The sequence below is a fragment of the Lonchura striata genome, chromosome 14 (assembly GCF_050655825.1).
Source record: "Lonchura striata isolate lonStrDom1 chromosome 14, ASM5065582v1, whole genome shotgun sequence".
Lineage (NCBI taxonomy): Eukaryota > Metazoa > Chordata > Aves > Passeriformes > Estrildidae > Lonchura > Lonchura striata.
The window spans coordinates 1,509,681-1,530,622 of record NC_140716.1 but is presented as its reverse complement, the minus strand read 5'-3'; the positions used below and the strand labels follow the sequence as shown (position 1 = coordinate 1,530,622).

Sequence of the window (20,942 nt, the reverse complement as noted above, 5' to 3'; positions counted from 1 at the left end):
CTTTGGCTTCCCGGTGCTGTTGTGGGGGTCTTGGTGGGGTTTTTTTGAGAGCAAAACCTGATCTGGCTCTGCACGGGGCAGACACGTCAGCAGTTGGGTCACTCCCAGATTTTTCTGACATGATTTAATTCCTTGACACAATTTTTTCTGCAGTTTTACAGTAAATCTCTTTTACTGCCTGTTGGGGAGTCACTGCCAGGCCAAGTGCCAACTCAGATGACAAAATTTCGGGATATTTCCTTGACTGGGCTGTACAAAAGCTCTGCGAGCCCTCACTGCTCTGCTTGTGTTTTCGGGTTTAATTTCTATATATTCCCACTGATGGAAATAAATGTCAATCCCCATTAAAAGAGGGAGAAGCCTCAGGGCTGGGCAGGAGCATGTGGGGAAGGGGCGTTGGAGCGGCTGGGATCTGGGATTTAGAGAAAACTGAGGTTTGGGGGCTGAGTCTGGCACTGCTGAGCTTTAACCTGCCAGCGGATTTTGCAGGAAATTTGACAAAAAGAAATGTTTCCACCCCTTTTAGATGAACCCCCTGCTCTGAGGGGGTTTGTGCTGCCTTTGGTTGGGTCTGGAAGGAAAAATCTCGCCTGGGGTTTGTCAGGGGAGCCAGGCCAGGCTCTCCCCTGCCTCCCTCCCCTCACCCCAGGGCTGCTGTCATCCCTCACAGGCTCTCGGGAGGATTTCAGGGGCTGTAACCCATGAAGGATTGTTCTCTCCCTGTTGTTTTCCTCCCCAGTTTCTCCTCCAGTTCCCCTCTCCTTGCCCCCTCCCACAATTTTCCAGCTCCTGCCCTTCGATGGCGCAGTGCTGGGACTGATGAGACTCAATTGCTGCACTTGAATCCATCCTTGGCAGGAGCCAGCAGCCCCTGGAGTGGCCATGAGGCCAATTTCTCCCAGAAAAGAAGGGATAAAATGAGGTAGAACAGGTAAAACTCTGCTTTGAGCAGGAGGGTGCACGGGGGGTGGAGGATGGTGGCATGAGAGACCCTCATCTGTTGGCAGCAAACACCTGAACGTGCCAGTTGCTGGAGTGAACCCAGCGAGACATCCAGTGAACCACAAACCCTTCACTCCTCACCTTGGGAAATCATTTTTCCTGCAGAACTCCAGCTGATTCCTCACCGGGGCTGTAAAATAATTCCCTCTGTACTCCTGTTTCTCTGGAGGCATCTGGGCCTTCCCTGGGGGTCAATGAGCCAAATAAAAAGGAAGGAAGCTTAAAAAGGCAATTAATTCCCCTCCCTCCTCAGGGCAGGACCCAGCCATCCCTAATGGATGTTAATCTGATTCCTTGTAATGCTGGTCCTGAGGGAGATCCCCCATTCTTCCCGTGCTGGACCAGGGGATCCCACGGCCACAGGGAGTCCCTGTCCAGGCCCCAGGAATGCTCCAAAATGAAATGCAGCCACAGGGATGCTCAGGGGGAATGCCAACATCTGGGATCTGCAGCTGGGAGCAAAGTGAGGGGACAAAAGCTGTAGAGAGGAGCACGGAGAGGCCCAGAGCTGCAGCAGCACATCAGCTCCCAGCCCTATTTGGGGTCCTGGTGCTGCCCCAGCTGTGCAGGGAAAACTGCAGCCGAGGAGGTCAATTCCCCATCCCACTTTGGGATGGGTGGGGGGCTCGGAAACCCCCAGGTGCCACAAGTCACCCCTTCCCTGTCACCCCTTCCCTCCCGCCGTGTCCCGGAGGCTGTGGGGCGGTGGGCAGGAGGTGCCAGGAGCGCAGGTGGCTTCCCCAGACCCTCTTGTGCCCACCACGGGGGTGAGGATGAGCCCTGCCACCATGTCCCCATCCCTGCACCCTTGCAGAGCAGGGAATTGTCCCCGTGGGTGCCCCTCTGCCAGCGGGACCCCAGCCAAGGGCACAGGTCCTGGAAGGGATGGGCGCTCCGGCTCTCTCCTGTGGCCCTGCCCCGTGGGAGGGTTTGGGCAGCGCAGGGATGGTGCTGCTCGGGGTGTATTGTAAATGCAGCTGAACCCAATGGGGAAAATGACAATGCCTGACTCAAGAAGACTGAATTATTTCTTTATTATAACTATGTTAAAATACATTAATATACTATATAAAAGGAGGATATTAAAACTACATCCTGCTTTCTCTGACTCTAACTCGAACACAACTCGTGATCCTCTTTGAGAGTGCAGCCCCAGGTGGGTTGGATTGGATTGGATTGGATTGGATTGGATTGGATTGGGTTGGGTTGGGTTGGGTTGGATTGGATTGGATTGGATTGGATTGGATTGGATTGGGTTGGGTTGGGTTGAGTTGGATTGGATTGGATTGGATTGGGTTGGGTTGGATTGGATTGGCCACCAGGCTCAAACAATCCTCACCAGAATCCAACCAAGGAATCACCCCAGGGAAACAATTCTCTAAACACATTCCACATAAAAAAAAAAAATAAAGAGCAGAAATAAAAATTGTTTCCTCTTTCATTTCTCTCTGTGCACCTCTATAAAAATCCTGAAAGGGAGAAAAATGTGCTTGCCACAGGAGTGCCCACACAGCACACCTGGGCAGGAGCTGGAGGTGGCCCAGGTCCGTGCCACGCTGCCTTGGCACTCTGGGTTGCAGCAGGGGCTGGCGATGCCCACGCTTTGTTCCAGGCCCAGAGGAGGGGGAATCCCAGGGGCCGTGGCAGGCAGGAAGATGTCCCACCCCAGCCGGGGCAGCTCCCTTTCCTTCCCGGCTGCCCGGCCTCTCCCAGGGGAGCAGCAGCAGCCAGAGGGGCTTTGGGAAGGGCAGAGGCCGGGCAGGAACCGGCCCTGGGGAGCAGCTGTGAGCTCAGCCAGGGCTGGCCCGGGCACACACAATGGTCCCCGCGGGCACCGGGAGGAAGAAAACTCCCCGAGGAATTTCCTCCCCCGTCCTCAGGGATGCAGGCCAGGGCTGAGCACGTCTCTGGCCGTGGGTGGGAGCTCCTTGCACGGAGCTGGATGTGCCGGCTGCTCCCTGCAATGGCCCCAAACGTGGGGAGCCCTGGTGCTGAGCTGGGCTCTGCCAGGGATCCCATCCCTGCCACCCCTCCTGTCCCACCAGCCAGAGGACGGATGGGCACTGGAGATCAGGGCTGGGAGCTGCAGGGAGCAGGAGGTGATGCCACCTCTGTCTCCAGGGTGCCCAGGGCAGTGGCAAACGGCTGTGGCACAGAGACCCTGTCACAGATGGGCCCTGCAGCAGCCCAGGGCCAAGGCCAGGAGGAGATGTTGGGTCAGGGACCCCTCGGGTGTCCCCAGGCCCTGGCAGCGGGAGGTGCCACCCCCATGTGGAGTGCACACAGGGCTGTGTTTGGGGAGTGCCCGCTCTGCTTTGAGCAGCTCAGCTGCCACAGGCACCTGCCACCAGGAGCAGAGGGGACCTGTGCCACCATGGGCAGAGGGACCTGTGTCACCAGGAACAGAGTGACCTGTGCCACCAGGAACAGAGTGACCTGTGTCACCAGGGGCAGAGTGACCTGTGTCACCAGGGGCAGAGTGACCTGTGCCACCAGGAACAGAGGGGACCTGTGCCGCCATGGGCAGAGGGACCTGTGTCACCAGGAACAGAGTGACCTGTGCCACCAGGAGCAGAGGGGACCTGTGCCACCATGGGCAGAGGGACCTGTGCCACCAGGAACAGAGGGACCTATTCCACCAGGAGCAGAGGGACCTGTGCCACCAGGAGCAGAGGGACCTGTGTCACCAGGAACAGTGACCTGTGCCACCAGGGGCAGAGGGACCTGTGCCACCAGGAGCAGAGGGACCTGTGCCACCAGGGGCAGAGGGACCTGTGCCACCAGGAACAGTGACCTGTGTCACCAGGGGCAGAGGGACCTGTGCCACCAGGGGAACAGAGGGGATCTGTTCCACCAGGAACAAAGGGACCTGTGCCACCAGGGGAACAGAGGGGATCTGTTCCACCAGGAACAAAGGGACCTGTACCACCAGGGGAACAGAGGGACCTGTACCACCAGGAGCAGAGTGACCTGTGCCACCAGGAGCAGAGGGGATCTATTCCACCAGGGGAACAGAGGGACCTGTACCACCAGGGGAACAGAGGGACCTGTGCCACCAGGAGCAGAGGGACCTGTGCCACCAGGAGCAGCAGCTGGTGCAGCTGGGGGTGGATGCTGCCAGGACTGCCTGCCCCTGGAGGTGGATGCTGCTGAGGATGAGTGCTCACAGCGACAGAGGGTCCCAGAGCCAGCGCTGCTGTGACACCCATGCCCTTGCCGTGGCAGGCACAGTGACATGCCAGCATGGCACCATCAGCAGCACCAGCTCAGGGGATGGGCTGTGCCAGCAGCAGCCTCCTCAGGACCCAGTCCCTGTGGAGCTGCCTTATCCACGGGGCTTTCCTGGGGACACCAGACACATCCCAGCTGCTCCGGGGAAAGGCGTTGTCCTGCCTGCCAGAGGCAGCGGGTGTCTGTCCCACGGGGAGCTGGGTGTGGAGCAGATCCCCGGAATTCCCACGTGGAGCCTCAGGTGTGGCCAGGCTGGCTGGGCCCGTGGCCAGCTCCCAGCACCCAGCAGCACCAGCCCGGCTCAGCTGCCCCAGCTCTGCCACTCCTGCGGGCAATAAAGGAGCTGCCAGCGTGGGCAAGATGCATCTCCCGGCTCTCAGCAGCGTGCCTGAACTTTCTGGACTTTCACAACCCACAAAACCTGTAATTAATCCTCCTAATGATCGCTTCTCCTCCTGTCCTCATCAATCTAACCTGGGGAATGTTTACAGCTCAATAGTGCCACACGCAGAGGCTCGGGGAAAATGAGTTGGTGTTTTTTATGAGCTCTCCTCTCATTCCTGGTTCCTCCGGCAGCACAGATAAATCATCCCCTTTGAAATCATCCCCTGGGAGCAGCCAGGCCCGGCAGCCCCACGCTGAGCCATGCTGAAACAAGGCAGGAATGAGCACGGAGCATCCGAGCCGCTGGGAAATCCCAGGACTTCATTTATTCCCAGTTAGAGCCGATCACTGCAGTGCCAGGGGCTCTCCCAGCAGGGATCCCCAGCACCGGGAGCAGCTCTGGCTCGGCCACAGCTCCCTGCACAGCCAGCAGAAGGTGCTGGGCTGCCCAAACTGCGGGGAGGAAAGCTGGCTGTGGATAAACACCAGCACTGAGGAGGAGGAGGAGGCTGAGCGGGAGGAAGAGCAGCTCCCACAGCTGGGAAGGAGCCAGGAGAGCTGGGAGCAGCTCCCAGCCCCGAGCAGGATGAGCTCAAGCGACATCCCGGGACAGGGATGGGCTGAGTGGGACACGGAAAAGCCACCAGAGCTGCCCAGAGCCACTCGTGGAGGCACGAGGGACACACAGGGCTCCTGGCACCTCAGCTGTGAGGAACCCAAAGGCACGTGGAAAACTTCCCATCCCTCTGGAAGCTCTGGCACAGCCCAGTGACTCCATCATCATCGACCATCCTCCTCCTCAGAGGGCTCCTCACCCTCCCACTGCCTCAGGAGCAAAGCTGACTGCGCAGGTTTGGGGGCTCAGCTGAGGATTTCCCAGTTTCTGCAGGAAGATGGACTTTGTGGGCTCCCCAAAATCCCCACTGGCAGCTGCCAGGGAGCCTGGAGGCCGACTCTGATTTCTGCCGCTGGGAAAGTCCTCCCAGCACCTGCATTTTGGATTATGTTGCAACAGCATCAGGCCCGAGGCAAAGGGAGGAGGACACAGGTGGGATTCTCTGTCACCGCCCAGAACTGGAAGCAGATGTCGACCAAAAAAAGCTCCAAACCCTTCCAAGGCACGGAGCTCACAGGTCCCTGCACTGCCTCTGCCTCCAGGCAGGCCCAGTGTGGACTGAGAGATGTGCCTGAGTCAAAACACCCAAAATTTACATGGAAAACTTCTGCCTGAGCAGGATCTGCAGGGTTTACCCACGGCTCTGCCATTCCAGGCGCAGGAACCTCTCTGGGCTCTCTCCTCAGTGAGACCTGGGAGGATGGGAAAAGGCAGGATGGGGAGAACCAAAGGTATTTTGTACCTCGGGAGGATCTACCTTTGCACGATGTATTTTAATGTTCCTTCCAGCTCCTTCTCCACCAGCTGCAGGGAAGAAATGCAGGATTTCCCTGTGATCCATGTTGGTGCCCAGGGATGCACCCTGGGATGATCCCAGGACAGCCCAGAGCTGTGTGCCAGAGGCACAGCCACAGCTCCTGAAGTACAGCGATCACAAAATAAATGTTTTATTTTAGGATCACAAGGTGCTCAGGCAAAGATCCAGTGCTGAGTCAGAGCTACACTGACTACAGCGTCCCCTACATCCTCCACAATAAATAAATGGGGTTTTTTGGGGAAAGAATGCCCAGGGCACACTTGAGAAAATGCTTGTGCTTAAAAAAAACGTAAACAACTGTTTCCCCCCTTTCTGAAATATTTTCTCTCTGTTTTATTATCTTTTAAAAAAAAAATTTCATGCTCCCAATGCTTTCAAAAAGATATTCAAAAGGGTTCAAATATTCACTCTGACCACCTGAAAGATTTTCTCCCACTGTGTTTTTATTGCGCCAAATCCAAAGAAAAACTTTTTGGTTCAAATAAACTTGAAACAATTCCTTCTCCTCCCCCTTTCCCTCCCGTATTTTGGTTTAGCCAGCGAGTGGAAAAATCAATTCTTCGCACTCCTCCAGCCCGACAAAAAGCTTCAGGACTCCACAAAGAGGCTCCGGGGAGCAGCTGTGCTGTACAGCAAATAAACCTGCCTCAGTTTCTCTGCTTCCTCTGGGTCACCCAGGACTTTGTGCTGAGGTCGGCGCTGCTGGGGTGACACAGGCAGTGCAGGGGCCAAAGAACCATCACTGGGGAACTAAAACATCCTCCTGGTGGGACCTCAGATCTTCATGGGGGACTAAAACATCCTCCTGGTGGGACATCAGATCCTCCTGGGGGACTAAAACATCCTCCTGGGGGACATCAGATCTCCTGGGGGACTAAAACATCCTCCTGGGGGACATCAGATCCTCATGGTGGGACATCAGATCCTCCTGGGGGACATCAGATCTTCATGGGGGACTAAAACTTCCTCCTGGGGGACATCAGATCCTCATGGTGGGACATCAGATCCTCATGGGGGACATCAGGTCATCTTTGGGACATCAGGTCCTCATGGGGACATCAGATCCTCCTGGTGGGACATCAGATCCTCATGGTGGGACATCACATCCTCCTGGGGGAACTAAAACATCCTCCTGGTGGGCCATCACACCCTCCTGGCTGCCACACGTGTCTGGAGGCAGGGCCTGAGCCCGTGCCCACCCCACGGTGACAGACAGCCCAGGGGACAGCACCGGTGCCCCCGGCAGCCCCTGCCCTGCAGCTCCCAGAGCCACAGTGCCTGCAGGGAACGAGGATTGGCAGAGATAAATAATGCTGTGATTTCTCAGGATGCAGTCTCCAAGCATGTTTGTGGTCCCGGGGTTTTTAAGGGTGAATTTATGTATAACTACAGTGGAAGTAGGGTTTTTAAAGCAAACTACGCATTAAAATAAATCAAGATTAATTTCTGGAGCCTTTTCTTTCCAGCCTCCAGCTGGCTGCTGTGTTTGCTTCAGCCCTGTAAAATCTGGGAGGAAAGCGGATGAGGAAGGAGAAGCTGCAGAAGAAGGCCTGAGAACCTGTGTCACAGGAATGTGACACTCGGGGCCAGCACTGTGACAGCTGCTCTGGGTCACGTCCTCTTGTAAAAGATTTCAAGGAAATGAAGGTGAGGAATGCAAAAAGGTGAAGACGGGGATCTCTGTGTTCCATTAAACAAACTCAGCCCAGGTGAAACCTGGGTGGCCTCTCCAAGCTCAGCCCAGATGGAGCCGGTGCCTTTCCCCACCAGGAGTCATTGAATTTGGAACGGTTTAGGTTGGGAAGGGCCTTAAGGGACTTAAAGCTCCAGTGCCATCCACCCAGTGCCACCCCTGCCATGGGCAGGGACACCTTCCACCATCCCAGGCTGCTCCGAGCCGCGGCCAGCCTGGGGACACTTCGGGGATGCAGGGGCAGCCACGGCTTCCCTGGCACCCGTGCCACAGGGAGCCGTCGGATCGTGCTGCTCGGGGCTTCTGGCCCCGGGGCTCCACCAGCCGCTGGTGCCGATGCCGGTGCCGGTGCCGGTGCCGGGCCCGGTCCCGGTGCGGCATCGGTGCCGGTCCTGGTCCCGATGCCGGTCCCTGTGCCGATGCCGGTGACGATGCCAGTCCCGGTCCCGGTCCCGGTGCCGAAGCCGATGCCGGTCCCGGTCGCGATCCCGGCGCCGATGCTGGTGCTGGAGCCGGTCCCGGTGCCAGTGCCGATGCCGGTGCCAATGCCGGACCCAGTGCGGCGCCGGTGCCGATGCCTGTCCCGGTCCCGATCCCGACACCGATGCTGGTCCCGGTGCCGATGCCGGTGCCGATGCCGGTGCCGGTGCCGGTGCCGGTGCCGATGCCGGTGCCGGTGCCGGTCCCGATGCCGGTGCCGGTGCCGATGCCGGTGCCGGTCCCGATGCCGGTGGCGGTGCCGATGCCGGTGCCGGTGCCGATTCCGGTGCCGGTCCCGATGCCGGTCCCGATGCCGGTGCCGATGCCGGTGCCGGTGCCGGTGCCGGTGCCGGTGCCGGTGCCGGTGCCGGTGCCGCCCCGTCCCTCGCTGCGGCTCCGCCCCGTCCCCTCCCGTCCCGCCGCCGTCCCCGCCCGCCGCGCTCCCGGTGCCGCGGGGCAGCCGCAGCATGGCCGAGCTGCGCATCGCCCCGGCCCCGGCCCCTCGCCCCGCTGCTGCCCCGCTCCCACCGCCGCCCGCAGCCCCGGCCCCGGCCCCGGCCCCGTCCCCGTCCCCGGCCCCGGCCCCGGCCCCGGCCCCGGTCCCGACCCGCCCCTCGGCGCCCGCCCCGGGCCGCCCATAAAAGCGGCCCCGCGCCCGCCCCGCTCCGCCGCCGCCGCCGCTCCGCCGCCGGCCATGGCCAAGGACCAGCTGAAGCCGCGGCTGTGCCGAATGCTGAAAGGGGAGAGCGGCTACGGCTTCCACCTGCACGGCGAGAAGGGCAAGAGCGGCCAGTTCATCCGCAAAGTGGAGCCCGGCTCGCCCGCCGAGGCGGCGGGGCTGCGCGCCGGGGACCGCGTCGTGGAGGTGAACGGGCTCAACGTGGAGCAGGAGACGCATCACCAGGTGCGGGATGGAGCGGGGCACACGGGCACCGGGGCCGAGCGGGGCCGTGCCCGCTGCAGCCTCCCTGCGGCGGGCAGAGCGGGGGTTTCACCCAAAATATCCCCGCCGGAGCATCCCCGGCCGGGCAGCGCTGGGCTGGCCGCAGCGGTGCGGTGGATGCTCCCCCGAGATGCCGGGGCCGGGCTTTGCGTGGCCCGGGACCCGCAGCTCCGTGCGGGGTCGGGCTGCGGGCGCAGGACGCTGCAGTCGTGTCAAGGTGGGGAAGGCGAAGGTGTGCGGGGCTGGGCAGGGCTCTGCCGCGTTATGCAATCTGTGGTGGAAAGGAATGGGGAGACCCGGGCTTTATTTCCGGCTCTGCCGTGGGTTTTCTTGGCTGCTTCGGGCGAGCTGCGCCTGCCTGTGCAGCCCCGAGTGTGGGAAGATGCCTGAAAATCTGCAGATAAAGCCGTGCAGATGTTCGGCAGTTGGGCTGGCCGGAGAGCGATAGGGCTCGGAGGGGAGCCGTGGCTCTCCCTGACCACGCTGGGACTGGGCAGGTCCAAGGCTGCCGTTTCTCTGCTCTCCAACAAAAGCTGTTTCGGGCTGTGGCATTTTCTCCTTGTAAAACTGAAACTTGGATTTGTCAGACAGTTTAGTCTAAAAAACCCAAAAAATGCGGAAAAAACAAAACAGCAAGCAGCGAGGTTCGAGCTGCTCCAGTCCTGCTGGACACTCGGAGCCTGGCAGGGGCACAATTTGCCTCGTGGTTTGTGGAGCTCTGCAGGATTTGGTGTTTTAGTAACTTAAAACATCTGCTCAGCCCCGCTGCCAGCGCTGCATGGGGGCAGAGCTGGGATGTGCCGTGACCCCACAGAGTTTTGGGGGGCTGTGCGTTCCCAGACCTCACTCCAGGTGTGCATGTTGCCATGCTGGAGGTGAAACAGCCTTCCAGGTGGCTCCAACAAAGCCTGGTGGACTCCTCTGGATGAGCCTGGTGGGGTTTGGTGGCGAGTTGAGCTTGTTTTGACGCTCCGAGCCAGCCGTGTGAAAGTTGATGTTTGTCCTGAGTGGGATTTCAAACCCCTTGAAGGAGGATCCCCATCTTTGATGTGGCTGGCCAGGAAGGAGGGCTGGGTTCCTGTGGTGCCTTGGAAGCCACCAGAGCTCCCTGCTGGCGCTGGGCTGCTGGGGACGGGCGATAGCGGAGCCAGCTGTGCCTTTGAAACGTGCTGGGGCTTCCCAGTAGGTCAAGTGAAATGGGAGGGGGAAATTTCCATTTCTTCCTTTTTGTTTTTTCGTTTGTGTTTTTGCTGCTGGCGGCAGGATGGAGCGCTGGCACTCGCTGGCTGCTGCAGAGCAGTGATTGGAACGAGGTGTCCCCATCCAGGGTGTCCAGGAACTCGCCCGGTGCCCGCTCTGGCTGCCGTGGCATCTGAGAGCGAGAGTGCAAGCGCTGGGATCACCCTTTTTCCTGCCTCAATACCACAAGAACCTCTTCTTCCCCCAAAACCTCGCCAGCACTGATGGGCCGTGGCGAGGGCGATGCCCTGGTGGGTCACACGGTGGCTCTGAGCAGCCACCTCACCTTGGCCCTTCCTCGTGCTGCTCCTTGCCCAACCTTGAACAAGTAACACTTCTCCATGTGCCATGGGGAGCCCGCAGCACACAAGGCCTTGCTCTTTGGGTGTAACTGTGTTTCCAGCCGAAGCTGGCAGCATTTTTGTCTTTGTTCTCTTGGTTTTTTTTCCTGGCCTTGCCCAAGGAGCGAAGGCAGAGCGTGCTCTGTCTCAGAGTTGCATCCTGGGTTCCTCGGAGCCGGGCAGAGCCGCAGCTCCTGAGCACAGAAAGGTGCCCGGGGAGCCTGGCAGGATGGAGCAGGGCACGGGCACCTCTGCAGGAGCTGCTGCTGCTGCTGGCACCGTGAGTCCTTCCTGGGCGCTGCCGTTTGGCGAGGGTGGAAGGGCCCGGGGCTGGCGCTGCCGGGCTGGCGCTGCCGTCGCCAGGGGTAAAGTCTGCTCGGGTGGGGCTGCGGAAATCCTGGGGCTGGGTCGGGTGCTGAGGAGGTCCCAGATGAGCAGGACGGGCTGCATTGTCTCCAGAAGCCTGCGGGACTCCAGGCTGGGAGCATGGCTCGGAAGCGGGTACGGTGCTGGGCAGGAGCTCGCCGGGAGCTGCTGCTTTGCCCCCCACCTCTCTGCTCTGTCCCCAGGGAGACCTGCTGCCTTGGGGGGCTCCTCACAGCCCCTTCTGCTCATCCTGCTCGTGGGGAGGGGGCAAGGGGCTGCTCTGTGCCACTCTCCACCCCTGGCACTTGTACCTTTGCTCCATCGCTGCTCTCGCTGTGGCTGTTGGGGGGCTCGGCCATGGGGTGAGCCCAGCACTGCTCCACACCAGCTTTGGACCCTTCTGTGGACCCTCTGAGCATCTCTGCGGTCTGTGGGACCCCTGTGATCCCCTGTGCTGCCTGCAGCACCCGAATTGTGGGCTCTGGGGGATGGCACTGCAGGGCCAGCACCTTCCCCGTCCGCATCTTTGCTGCCGAGCTTTGACTGCTGCTGCTGCCAGGTCCCCTCGGGGAGAAGTGCCCCTGCCCGGGCACTGCTGGTGCCAGCAGATGTGAAGGGATCTGAGCGGGAGCAGATGGATTTTCTGGGCCTGATGGATCAGCCCCTCCAGGCTGCTCGGGGGTGGGCTCCCGGGATCGCTGCAGTGGATGGCTTAGCTCAGCCCTGGCTGCAGCCTGGACATTTCTCGCAGGCTGGTTTTTTTTTTTTTATTATTTTGTTTGCAGATACCGGCTCTGTTGACCTTGAGTGCAGCTTGCAGAGAGTAAATAAACGCTGGTTAATTGCGTATTAGGCTCGTTTGTCGCTCTAACCTTGCCGTGTCTGGCCACTGTGACCTAGATCAGTGCAGGAGCCCTGCAAGGAGCCCCGGGCTGCTTTTGGGGGGTTCCCAGCACGTCTGGGGTGTTCAAAGCCACCCCATGGCTGGGGATGGCAGCTGAGCAGCAGTGCCACCCCTCCTCCTCCTCGGGATGAAGGCCTGTGCATGGGGGAGGTGCCTTTGGCAGCTGCCAGCAGCGAGTCTGGAGGTGGTTTCCCTGTGGCTGTGCTGGGTTTTCCCTGTTTCCATCCCAGCCCACTCTGGTGGGATTTACCCCCTGCCTGCCTGTGGGATCAGCTCCTCCTGGCTCTCCGCAGTGTCGCAGCCTCTGCCAGTCCCTGATCCCCGCAAAGGAGCGGCCACAGCAGGACAATGTCCCCATTCAGCCCTGCCTGGAGCAGGATCCTGCCAGGGACGGGCTCCTCTCCTGCTCCCAGCCCCGGCTCCCTTCTCTGCTGGTCCCCAGCACGGGCTGGGGATGGATGCGTGGATTGGGCTGTTTCCTTCCTAAATCTACCCCGAGCCTGCACAATGGTGTGGGAGGGACAGTCCAGCACCTCACTGCCCACACTGGTGCTTGGAGCCTTCCTGGCTCATGCCCTGCCCTGGGTATGGGAGTAGGAGGACGCCGTGGATTGAGGAGAATTTGGGTGTTTGCTTGGTGGGACAGACTGGGCTGTCCCTGTGCAGGACAGTGCCAGGCAGAGCTGCTGATGCTTGAGGGGCAGTGACAGCCTCTGGAAGCTGTTGACTGAGCAGGAGGCGATCCCAGCTGGGCAGGGTGGTCCTGGTGGTCTGGGCAGCGCTGCTGTGCGGCCGTTGGACCAGAGCTGTCCCAAATCTGTGTTCTTGCCCTTTCTGCCCCATCACCCGCAGCTGGGAGCGTAACCCTTCACCCAGGGGGGAGCTGAGGGCCCTTGGGTGTCCCCCTGGGCTCCAGCTGAGCTGTCCCTGTCGTTTTTCCCAGGTGGTGCAGCGCATCAAGGCCGTGGAGACGGAGACGCGCTTGCTGGTGGTGGACAAGGAGACGGACGAGTACCTGTGCAGCCTGCGGCTCACCTGCACCGAGGACATGGTGCACAACGGGATCCTGCTGGGCTCGGCCCTGCCCCCAGCCAAGGGCCTGGCCGCCGACAACGGCGAGGTCTGGAAGCCACAGCTGGACCTGAGCGGGGGCAGCCTCCAGAGGCATTCCCACAGCTTCTCCTCGCACGGCAGCAGGAAGGTGAGGGCACAGAGGGGCCCCCCTGGCATCTCCTTCCTCCTTCAGCACGGCTTGTCCCACCAGCCAGAGAAAACCATTCTGGGGGTGGCTGTCACCCTGGAGAGCCCGGTGTCCCCGGCTGCCCTTTGGGATCCCTCGCTCCAGGCAGTGCTGGGGGCTGTGCGTTCCCTCCCCTCCGGTGTCCCCGAGGGGCTCTGGGGGGCTGCCAGACCTGGGGACAGTGACCCCACGGTGCCCCAGCCGAGGTGGGTATCACAGGCTGCCCAGAGCAGGGCTGTGGCCAAGCTGGAGCTCGTGAATGAGCTTCTCTCCCTCCGTTATTTGCAGGAGGGAGGGAACATCTGGGCTGAGCGTGTTCGCAGCTTTTTTGCTGGAATAGGAAGTTAATTGGCTCTTTTTAAGAGGCCTGGGTCTGGCCTGGGATTCGGCACTAAGTGCCTTTTATTGGTAAACTCCTTTCCAAAAGGGAAGGAATTCGGGGTGGAAAACGTCCAGTTTCCATGGCTGCGGGGCTGGGGGAGCCGGCGCGGGCTGAGCGGGGCTGGCTCCGGGCTGCCCCTGCCCCAGCTGGGTGGGCTGTGTGTGACCCTGCCCCTCGGCCATCTGTCCCCTCCCATTCGTGTCCCCCCTGTCCTGTGCTTGCTGCTCTGGGCTGCTCCACAGCGTCCTGAGCATCCCCCCACCTCCTCCTCCTCCTCCTCCTCCTCCTCCCTGGGGCCCTGCAGGGGCTGCACTGCCAGGTCTGTCTCTATCCCCTCGCCGTGGGGGTGGTGGCTAATGCTGGCCCAGAAGTGGCCACTGGGCTGCCAGGAGGACATCCATGGGAAAATGGGAAAGCCTTGTGTCCTCAGGAGCCCCTGGTGCAGAAATCCCCCAGTGCAGATGAGGGGTGATGCTGGTGTGAGGCAGGAGCAGCCTGGCAGGAGAGGAGGGTCTCACCTCTGCTCCTTCCCTCTGGAGCTGTTTGGAATCTTGCAGAGAAGGATCCCCCTTCCCTGGGGCAGGCTTGGAGGCAGTGTTTTATTTTTATTTATTTATTGCCCGATCTGAAGCTGTCGGGAGGTCTGTGTGAGGCTGCTGGTGGCTGTGCTGCCCCTGGGGGTTGAGCGCCCTGGGACAGGGCTGGGAGAGGAGCCATTCCCAAGGAGAGGGTGGCTCTCCACACGGGCATTTCCTCTGCTGTGCTCTGTGTGCTGGTCGGGATCCAGCACTGGGAGCTGACGGGAAGTCAGGCCGGGGGAACAGGACGGTCCTTTCCGGCCTTTGGCTTTTGGCTCCTCCAAGGAGAGGGTGGGACAGGGAGAGCAGGGCAGGGCTGGGAGTGGGGAGGGGGAGAAGAGCCCGTGCTCCCCCCCAGAGGGGCTTTTCAGTGCTGGAGACAGGGCTGATGTTTGGGCTGGATGAGGGGAGCTGGCTCTGGGGGTGATTCCCCTCTCGTGGGGATGGGCTCGGGCTGCTGAGCACCTTGGGGTGGTTTGCTCCTGCCTCGGCAGCTCTCGGGAGAGCTGGGCACTGCCAGCTGCCCTGCCAAGGTCACTTCTCTGTGCCAGGGCCCCGTGTGGCTCTGGGATCAGGTCAGGGGTGGCCGGAGCAGCAGGACCTGCATCCTGCTCCTGTGCCTTTCCACCCTGCCAGATTCAAGGTGGTGAAACCTGCTCCTGGTCTGGTTGGTGTGTGCCCTTTGCTGGCTGCCAAAGCAGCAGGAGGCCAGGTCTTGGTGGAGAAGGGGTGATGGACCCCGATTTCTGCCCTGCTCAGCCCCCAGCACTGCGTCCCCCCATGGGGCAGTTCAAATCTAACCCTAATCCAGCAGATCACAGGCACTGGAATGTTCAGTTCTCAAGTGTGAGGGGTTTTTGGGAGATCTTTGCTGCAGTGAGGCTGTGACAGCTGGGATACACTCAGAGATTTGTCCCCAGCCAGATTTGGGGTTTTTCTGAGCTCTCCTGGAAGCGTTCAGTGAAGGAGAGAAGGCAGCTCCTTCCCCCCCCCGTGGCCCCAGGCTGCCCCTGTGGGAGTGGGGCTGGTGCTCGGGGCTGCTCCAGGGAGCTGCATTTTTGTCAGCAGCGTTTGTTTATAGAAAGGCTGGAGTTTTCCTGCATTGGGGTTCTTCAGGGCGGCCTGAAGAGACGAGCAGCTGAAACAAAACCAGGAGGGAGATCTGGATGTGATGGAGCAGGGAGGGTGGGCACAGCCCTGCCACCTCCCCGGAGCTGCCATGGGTGGGGAGGTCACCCTGCAGGGACCTGGTGCCCAGCACCTCGTGCTCCAGGAACCCTCCAGGAACCTCGGTGATGCCATGAATAATTCAGCAGGTGTTTAAAATCCTGCCCGGGGAGCAGGGCTGGCAGCCAGCAGCTGTGGCTGTCACAGCTCTGCTGTCCCCAGCGCCGTGGGGACAGTGCCCTGTGTGGCCGTGGTGGCACGGGGAGCCAGGGCTGCCCTGCCCTGCCCCACAGAATTGTGCCCATTCCTGTGTCTGCTGGGCTGGGGGGGTTTGTCCCACTCTGTCCCCTGGCAGGGCACGTGTCCTCCATGCCAGGTGCTTATTGTGAATGCAGGTGAGCTTGGGGGGAAGAAATGCTGGTGTCTGACTCCAGTTCAGAGGCTGAATGATTTCTTTATTATAACTATACTACAATACATTAATTTACTATTTAAAGGAGATACTAAAACTACAAACCTACTTTTTCTAACTACCATATCTAACTCACAACTTGTGACCCTCTCTGAGAGCCCAGCCCCAGGTGGATTGGATTGGATTGGATTGGATTGGATTGGATTGGATTGGATTGGATTGGATTGGGTTGGATTGGATTGGATTGGCCACCAGGCTCAAACAATCCTCACCAGAATCCAACCAAGCATCACCCCAGGGAAACAATTCTCCAAACACATTCCACATGGGAAAAACAAGGAGCAGAAATAGAAATTGTTTTCTCTTTCTTCTCTCTGTGCACCTCTATGAACAATCCTGAGAGAGAGAAGAACATGACTGGCACAGGTGCTCCCCTGTCCCCAGCAGGTCCTGGTGGCCACCAGGCTGTTCCCAGGGCTCTGGCTGTGCCCTGCCTGGCAGCTGCAGGGATGGGGCAGGGGGTGCCAGGGTGGCAGGGGCTGCTCCAGGTGCTGGGTGTGAGCTGCTTGGATGGCAAAGGTGCCTTTGGGTGGCTGCAGTGAAACACCTGGGCTGGTGGTGTGTGAAAGGCAGGGGAGCTGCAGGGCTGCCAGGACCTCACCTGGGTGCTGCTGGTCCTTCCAGAGGTGTCCGTGGTGGGCAGCTGTCCTGGCCAGGGCTGGCAGCACCTCTGCAGGGGCTGTGGCTCTGCTGTCCCATTCCTGCTGGGCACTGGGACCCTGGTGTGGCCATTAGGGATGTCCTTGGGACGTGCTGCCTTCTCCAGGTGTGTTTGTAGGAGAAACAAGAGCAACAGCAAAGCCAGGGAGGCGTTGGGGGTGGTGCAATTCCCTTCCTGCACGCTCTGGTGTGCAGGGGGTGGGTGTGCAAAGGGACCTTTACAACCTTAGTGAAGGATAAACTCCAGAGTTTATCCCGTGGAGGACAAACCCACATCTGGGAGCTGCTGGGGATTTAAAGGAGGGGAATTAGTGGCTGTTGATTGTCCTGTGCTGGGGAGGGATGTGTCACCTGAGGATGGCAGCTGGCAGGAGCTGGAGGCAGCAGCCTGGTGTCCCTGGGGTGACAGGGGGGTGGTGGCAGCTCCTGAGCCCCCTGCGTGTCTGGGGACAGCTGTGGGGTCAGCGCTGACCTCGAGGCAGTCAATATTTACCCTTCTCTTTGGGTCAGGAGTAAGAACTTTTGGTCTGTTGCAAATAAACCCCCTGTGTTGTGATGTCTTCTGCCACAGCCCCGCGAGGGGAGTAACTCGGGACAGATGTTTCTGGAGCACTTTGCCAACTCAGTCGAGGCCCAAAATTTAGGGCTTGTAGAATAACCACAGAGATGTAATAAAACCGAACATGAGCAGAAATGTCTGCAGCAATTATGCAATTTAAACAAAAAAAAAAAAAATAAAGTGGATGGTTTGAATTAAAGCACTTCCCTGCAGCATCTTCCACTGCCCGCGGCAGGCTCGGCTCTGTGGCAGGGGGAGGATGGCAAAGCTGAGCCCTGGCACGGCCTGGTGAGGCTCCTGCTGTGCAGGGAGAGGTGTGGGGAAGCCCTCGGGCACAGAGCCCGGGGAGCTGTGGCTGTGTCCCGTGAGTTCCCTGCCCTTCCCACGGCAGCTGTTTTTGGGGGTGCCAGGGCAGAGGCGAGGGGAAGCCGTGTCTGTGCCCAGGGGGCAGCAGGGATGTGCCACCCTGGGGGCTCTGCTTTAAAAGAAAACCACTTTGCAGAGCCAGCCGTGCACCTGCAGCGTGGGGGCTGCCGGCGGGTGAGGGCATGGGATGGGTGAGGAAGGCAAGGTGCCCGGAGAGCCTCTGCCAACCCCGGAGCGCTTGCCATGGGCACCCCTGTGCCCTGAGGGGTTTGTGCGGGGTGGGAGCCCGGCCAGGCTGGCACAGGGATCCCTGGGGTTGGGATTTCCGTGCCAGGGCGGCGGCAGCAGCCGGGCGGAGCGGTGGGACGCTGGCGCTGACCCCGCTGCATTATTGATGTCGCCGGGCTGTGGCATCGCGTGTCACCCGCTGGGTGGGCTCTGCAGCGGCTCCAGCGCGGCACGGGGGGCTGGGGCAGTGCGGGTGCAAATCCTCACCCCTGGCAGTGCCCAGGATGGACCTGGCAGCAACCTGGCGTGATGGGAGGTGTCCGAACGAGCTGGACTTGGAGGTCCACAGCATTCCGGGATGCTTTTGGGTGCTGGTGCTGCCGCAGAGGCTGGGAGGCTCCGCAGCCCAAAGGATGGCGCAGATCCCGTGCCCCACGCGGCCCCGGTGCCCATCCCCTGTGAAATGACCCTCTGGTGGTGCGGGTTTGGGGCCGCCCGTGGGGTTGTGGAGTGGGGCTGGTGTGCTGGGCACCACCGCGACCCCCGGAGCAGGCGCTGGCAGGGGCCCGAGCCCGGCGTGCGGGGAGCGCTCCCGGTTCTGGGCGAGCCCCGCGGTCCCGCATCCTCCCCGGGCTTCGGGAAGGGGCTCGGGTGCCCGGAGCTGCTCGGGCAGGGGCAGGGCAGGGGCTGGGGGCTATTTCGGTGCCAGGGCAGGGGCTGGGGGCTATTTCGGTGCCGGGGCAGCGCAGGAAGCCCCTCCCGGGGAGGAGAGCATCCACCCCGCCGCACGGACTTCCTCCAGCGCGGTATTTTTAGTGAAACACAAAGCCGGGGGTGGGGAGGAGAGAGGCAGATTAGCATCGCGACGAGCCGTGCCCTGCCAAGAGCCTTTGTTCCCGGAGCCACACGCTCCCGAGGGGACACCGGGGTCACCCCGGGACCCCCCCAGCTCCCCCGGCTGCTGCCCCCAGCCCGGACCCGGCTGCAGGGCTCCAACAGCCGGGGATGCTGCGGGTGGTCCAGCCGGTGCTGATCCCCTTCTGCATCCCCGAGTAATCAAAAACTTTCCCTCGGAATGATTGGGAAGCCGATATTAACTTGGAGCTGCTGGAAGTGCAGCTCTCCCCAGCCCCCTCGGCTCTCAGGGATGGGCTCCAGCAGCTTTCCTTCAAACCCAGCCCCGCTCACTAGCGGGCTCCCAGCCAGCTGTCGATGGTTCTGTTCAATGGCAGGACTATTAAATGGTTTAGAATAAATTAAAAATCTTCTGGCAGCGGCGGGGCCTTCAGCGTGTGCCCTGGCAGCAGCACAGAGCCTCTGCTGTGCCTCTGCTCCATCCCTTGGAGCTGCTCCAGCCTGCTCGGGCTCTGGGCTTGACATGGCAGAGGAAACCTTAAAACAATATTGGGTTTGGGCTGGTTTTATTTTTTTTTTTGGATGCTCTGTTTATTCCCGAGACCCGTGCGAGTTGCGGAGAAGGGGATGTGCTGCACACCCTGTTGATCCAGGGCTGTCCCAGAGCTGCTGGGCAGTGTGGAGGGATAAATCATCCCCAGGGTTGGACCTGGACCTGCTGGTGCCTCGGGTGGTGCCGTGGCTGTGGGGGAATCCCCTGCACATGGGGCTGCTCCCACCTGGGTAGGAGGTGCTGGAGTTTTAGGATGGAAACACTGGGAGCGAAGCTGCCAGTGCTGCTGATTTCCAGTGTGAACTCCCAGGCTGGAGGGGGCCAAGGCTTCCAGACACGGCTGACTTACAAAAGAGGTTCTAAAGAGCTCCTTTTCACCCCTGAAGCACCATCCCTTGAGTGCTCACAGCCCTGATGATGTGGCAGCACTTCTGTGTTGTTCGTTCCTGCCCCCCACTCTGGGGGAGTGAGGGGGAATGATGTACCCAGCACTAGAAAAGAGCTCAGGGTGCAAGTGAAGGTCTGTTCTGAGCTGGTTTTGTCTCCCAGTCCTTTGCTCCGTCTCTGGGTGTGGAGATTTTAGAGGCACTGGTGGTGGGAGACTCCAGGCTGGGATATGAGAGAGCAAAAATTAAACTTGTAATCAGTTGAGGCTTTCTGCAGATCCACGGGTCTCTATAAATAAGGAATTGAAGCTCAAGTTGTTGACATAATTCTTTCTGGCAAGATCCATATTGTAATTTAATTTCATTACATTTTGCCTGGACTCCTGAATGTTTTGGTTCCATTGCTGTGCACGTTCAGACCCTGTCCAGACGTGGAGCTGGATTTTGTTGGCTCAGTGTCTCTCTTTTCCCACTAAAGCTTTGCAGGAGTTTGTTTCCAGGTACAATAAGCTGGTGTGAGATGCTTGTTAGTGGTGAGCCCGTGAAAGCCAAATTTTAGTAGTTTTATGAGCACTGGGAAGGGGAGAAAGAGACAATTCCCTGCAGGTGCCAGTGCTGTGAAGGTGTGAGAGGCTGCTCAGTGGGCAGAGGATTTTGGAATGGGTTTCGGTGGAAGGGGCAGGTCAGTTAATCCACCCTTGCCATGGCAGGGACACCTTCACCATCCCAGGCTGCTCCAAGCCCTGTCCAGCCTGGCCTGGGACACTGCCAGGGGTCAGCCACAGCTGCTCTGGGCACCTGTGCCAGGGCTGCCCACCCTCCCAGGGAACAATTCCCAATTCCCAATCTCCCATCCAGCCCTGCCCTCTGGCTGTGGGAGCCATTCCCTGTGTCCTGTCCCTCCATCCCTTGTCCCCAGTCCCTCTCCAGCTCTCCTGGAGCCCCTTTAGGCACTGGAAAGGGCTCTGAGCTCTCCCTGGAGCTTTTTCTTCTCCAGGCTGCACAATTTGGACTGCCTGGCTGTGGCTCTTCCCCTTGGGAGGCTCTCCAGCCTGGCACTGAGCTGTCCTGGGGATGCTTGAGGAAGGAGTGGGGCAGGAGCAGCAGTGCCTGGGTGTCCCAAGGTATTCCTGGGCCTCTCCGTGCCCACGTGCTGGGAGTGGGGTCACTGCCTCCCCAGGCAGAGCCCCGCTGCTCCCGGGGTGTTCTGTGCTTAAACCCTCCCTGGAATTACAGGGACTAATCCCCTTAAAGACACGAAAGGTGGTGGGAGGGAGGGTTGAGCTCCCAGCCTTGGGAAGGTGGCCCTGGCACCTGGCTGGGTTGGCATTCCCTGGGCACTGGTGCTGTGCCCTGGGGAAGCGCTCCAGGGGCTCTTCCCAAGCCCTGGCAGCTCCTGCCTCGTGTGTCCAGCACAGGGCTGGCTCCTTCCCCACCAGAGCAGCAGCCAGAGGCCATCCCAGGTAAATCAGCTAATTCG

At 60.2% G+C, this 20,942-nt stretch overlaps 1 protein-coding gene across 2 annotated transcripts in view; it reads left to right on the top strand.

Annotated features, from left to right (window-relative positions):
• Positions 1 to 8,890: 8,890 nt before the first annotated feature.
• The window catches only part of NHERF2 (NHERF family PDZ scaffold protein 2), a 32,784-nt gene continuing 20,732 nt past the window's right edge, over positions 8,891 to 20,942 (top strand). Inside the window, exons 1-2 of one of the 2 annotated variants that reach the window (XM_031506085.3) lie at positions 8,891 to 9,127; positions 12,960 to 13,217. In XM_031506085.3, the coding sequence (XP_031361945.2) occupies positions 8,918 to 9,127; positions 12,960 to 13,217 (468 nt within the window). In that variant the 5' untranslated portion in view covers positions 8,891 to 8,917. Of the gene's footprint in view, positions 9,128 to 11,115; positions 11,248 to 12,959; positions 13,218 to 20,942 lie in introns of those variants that run through there. The other variant, XM_031506086.3, reaches the window with a different exon arrangement.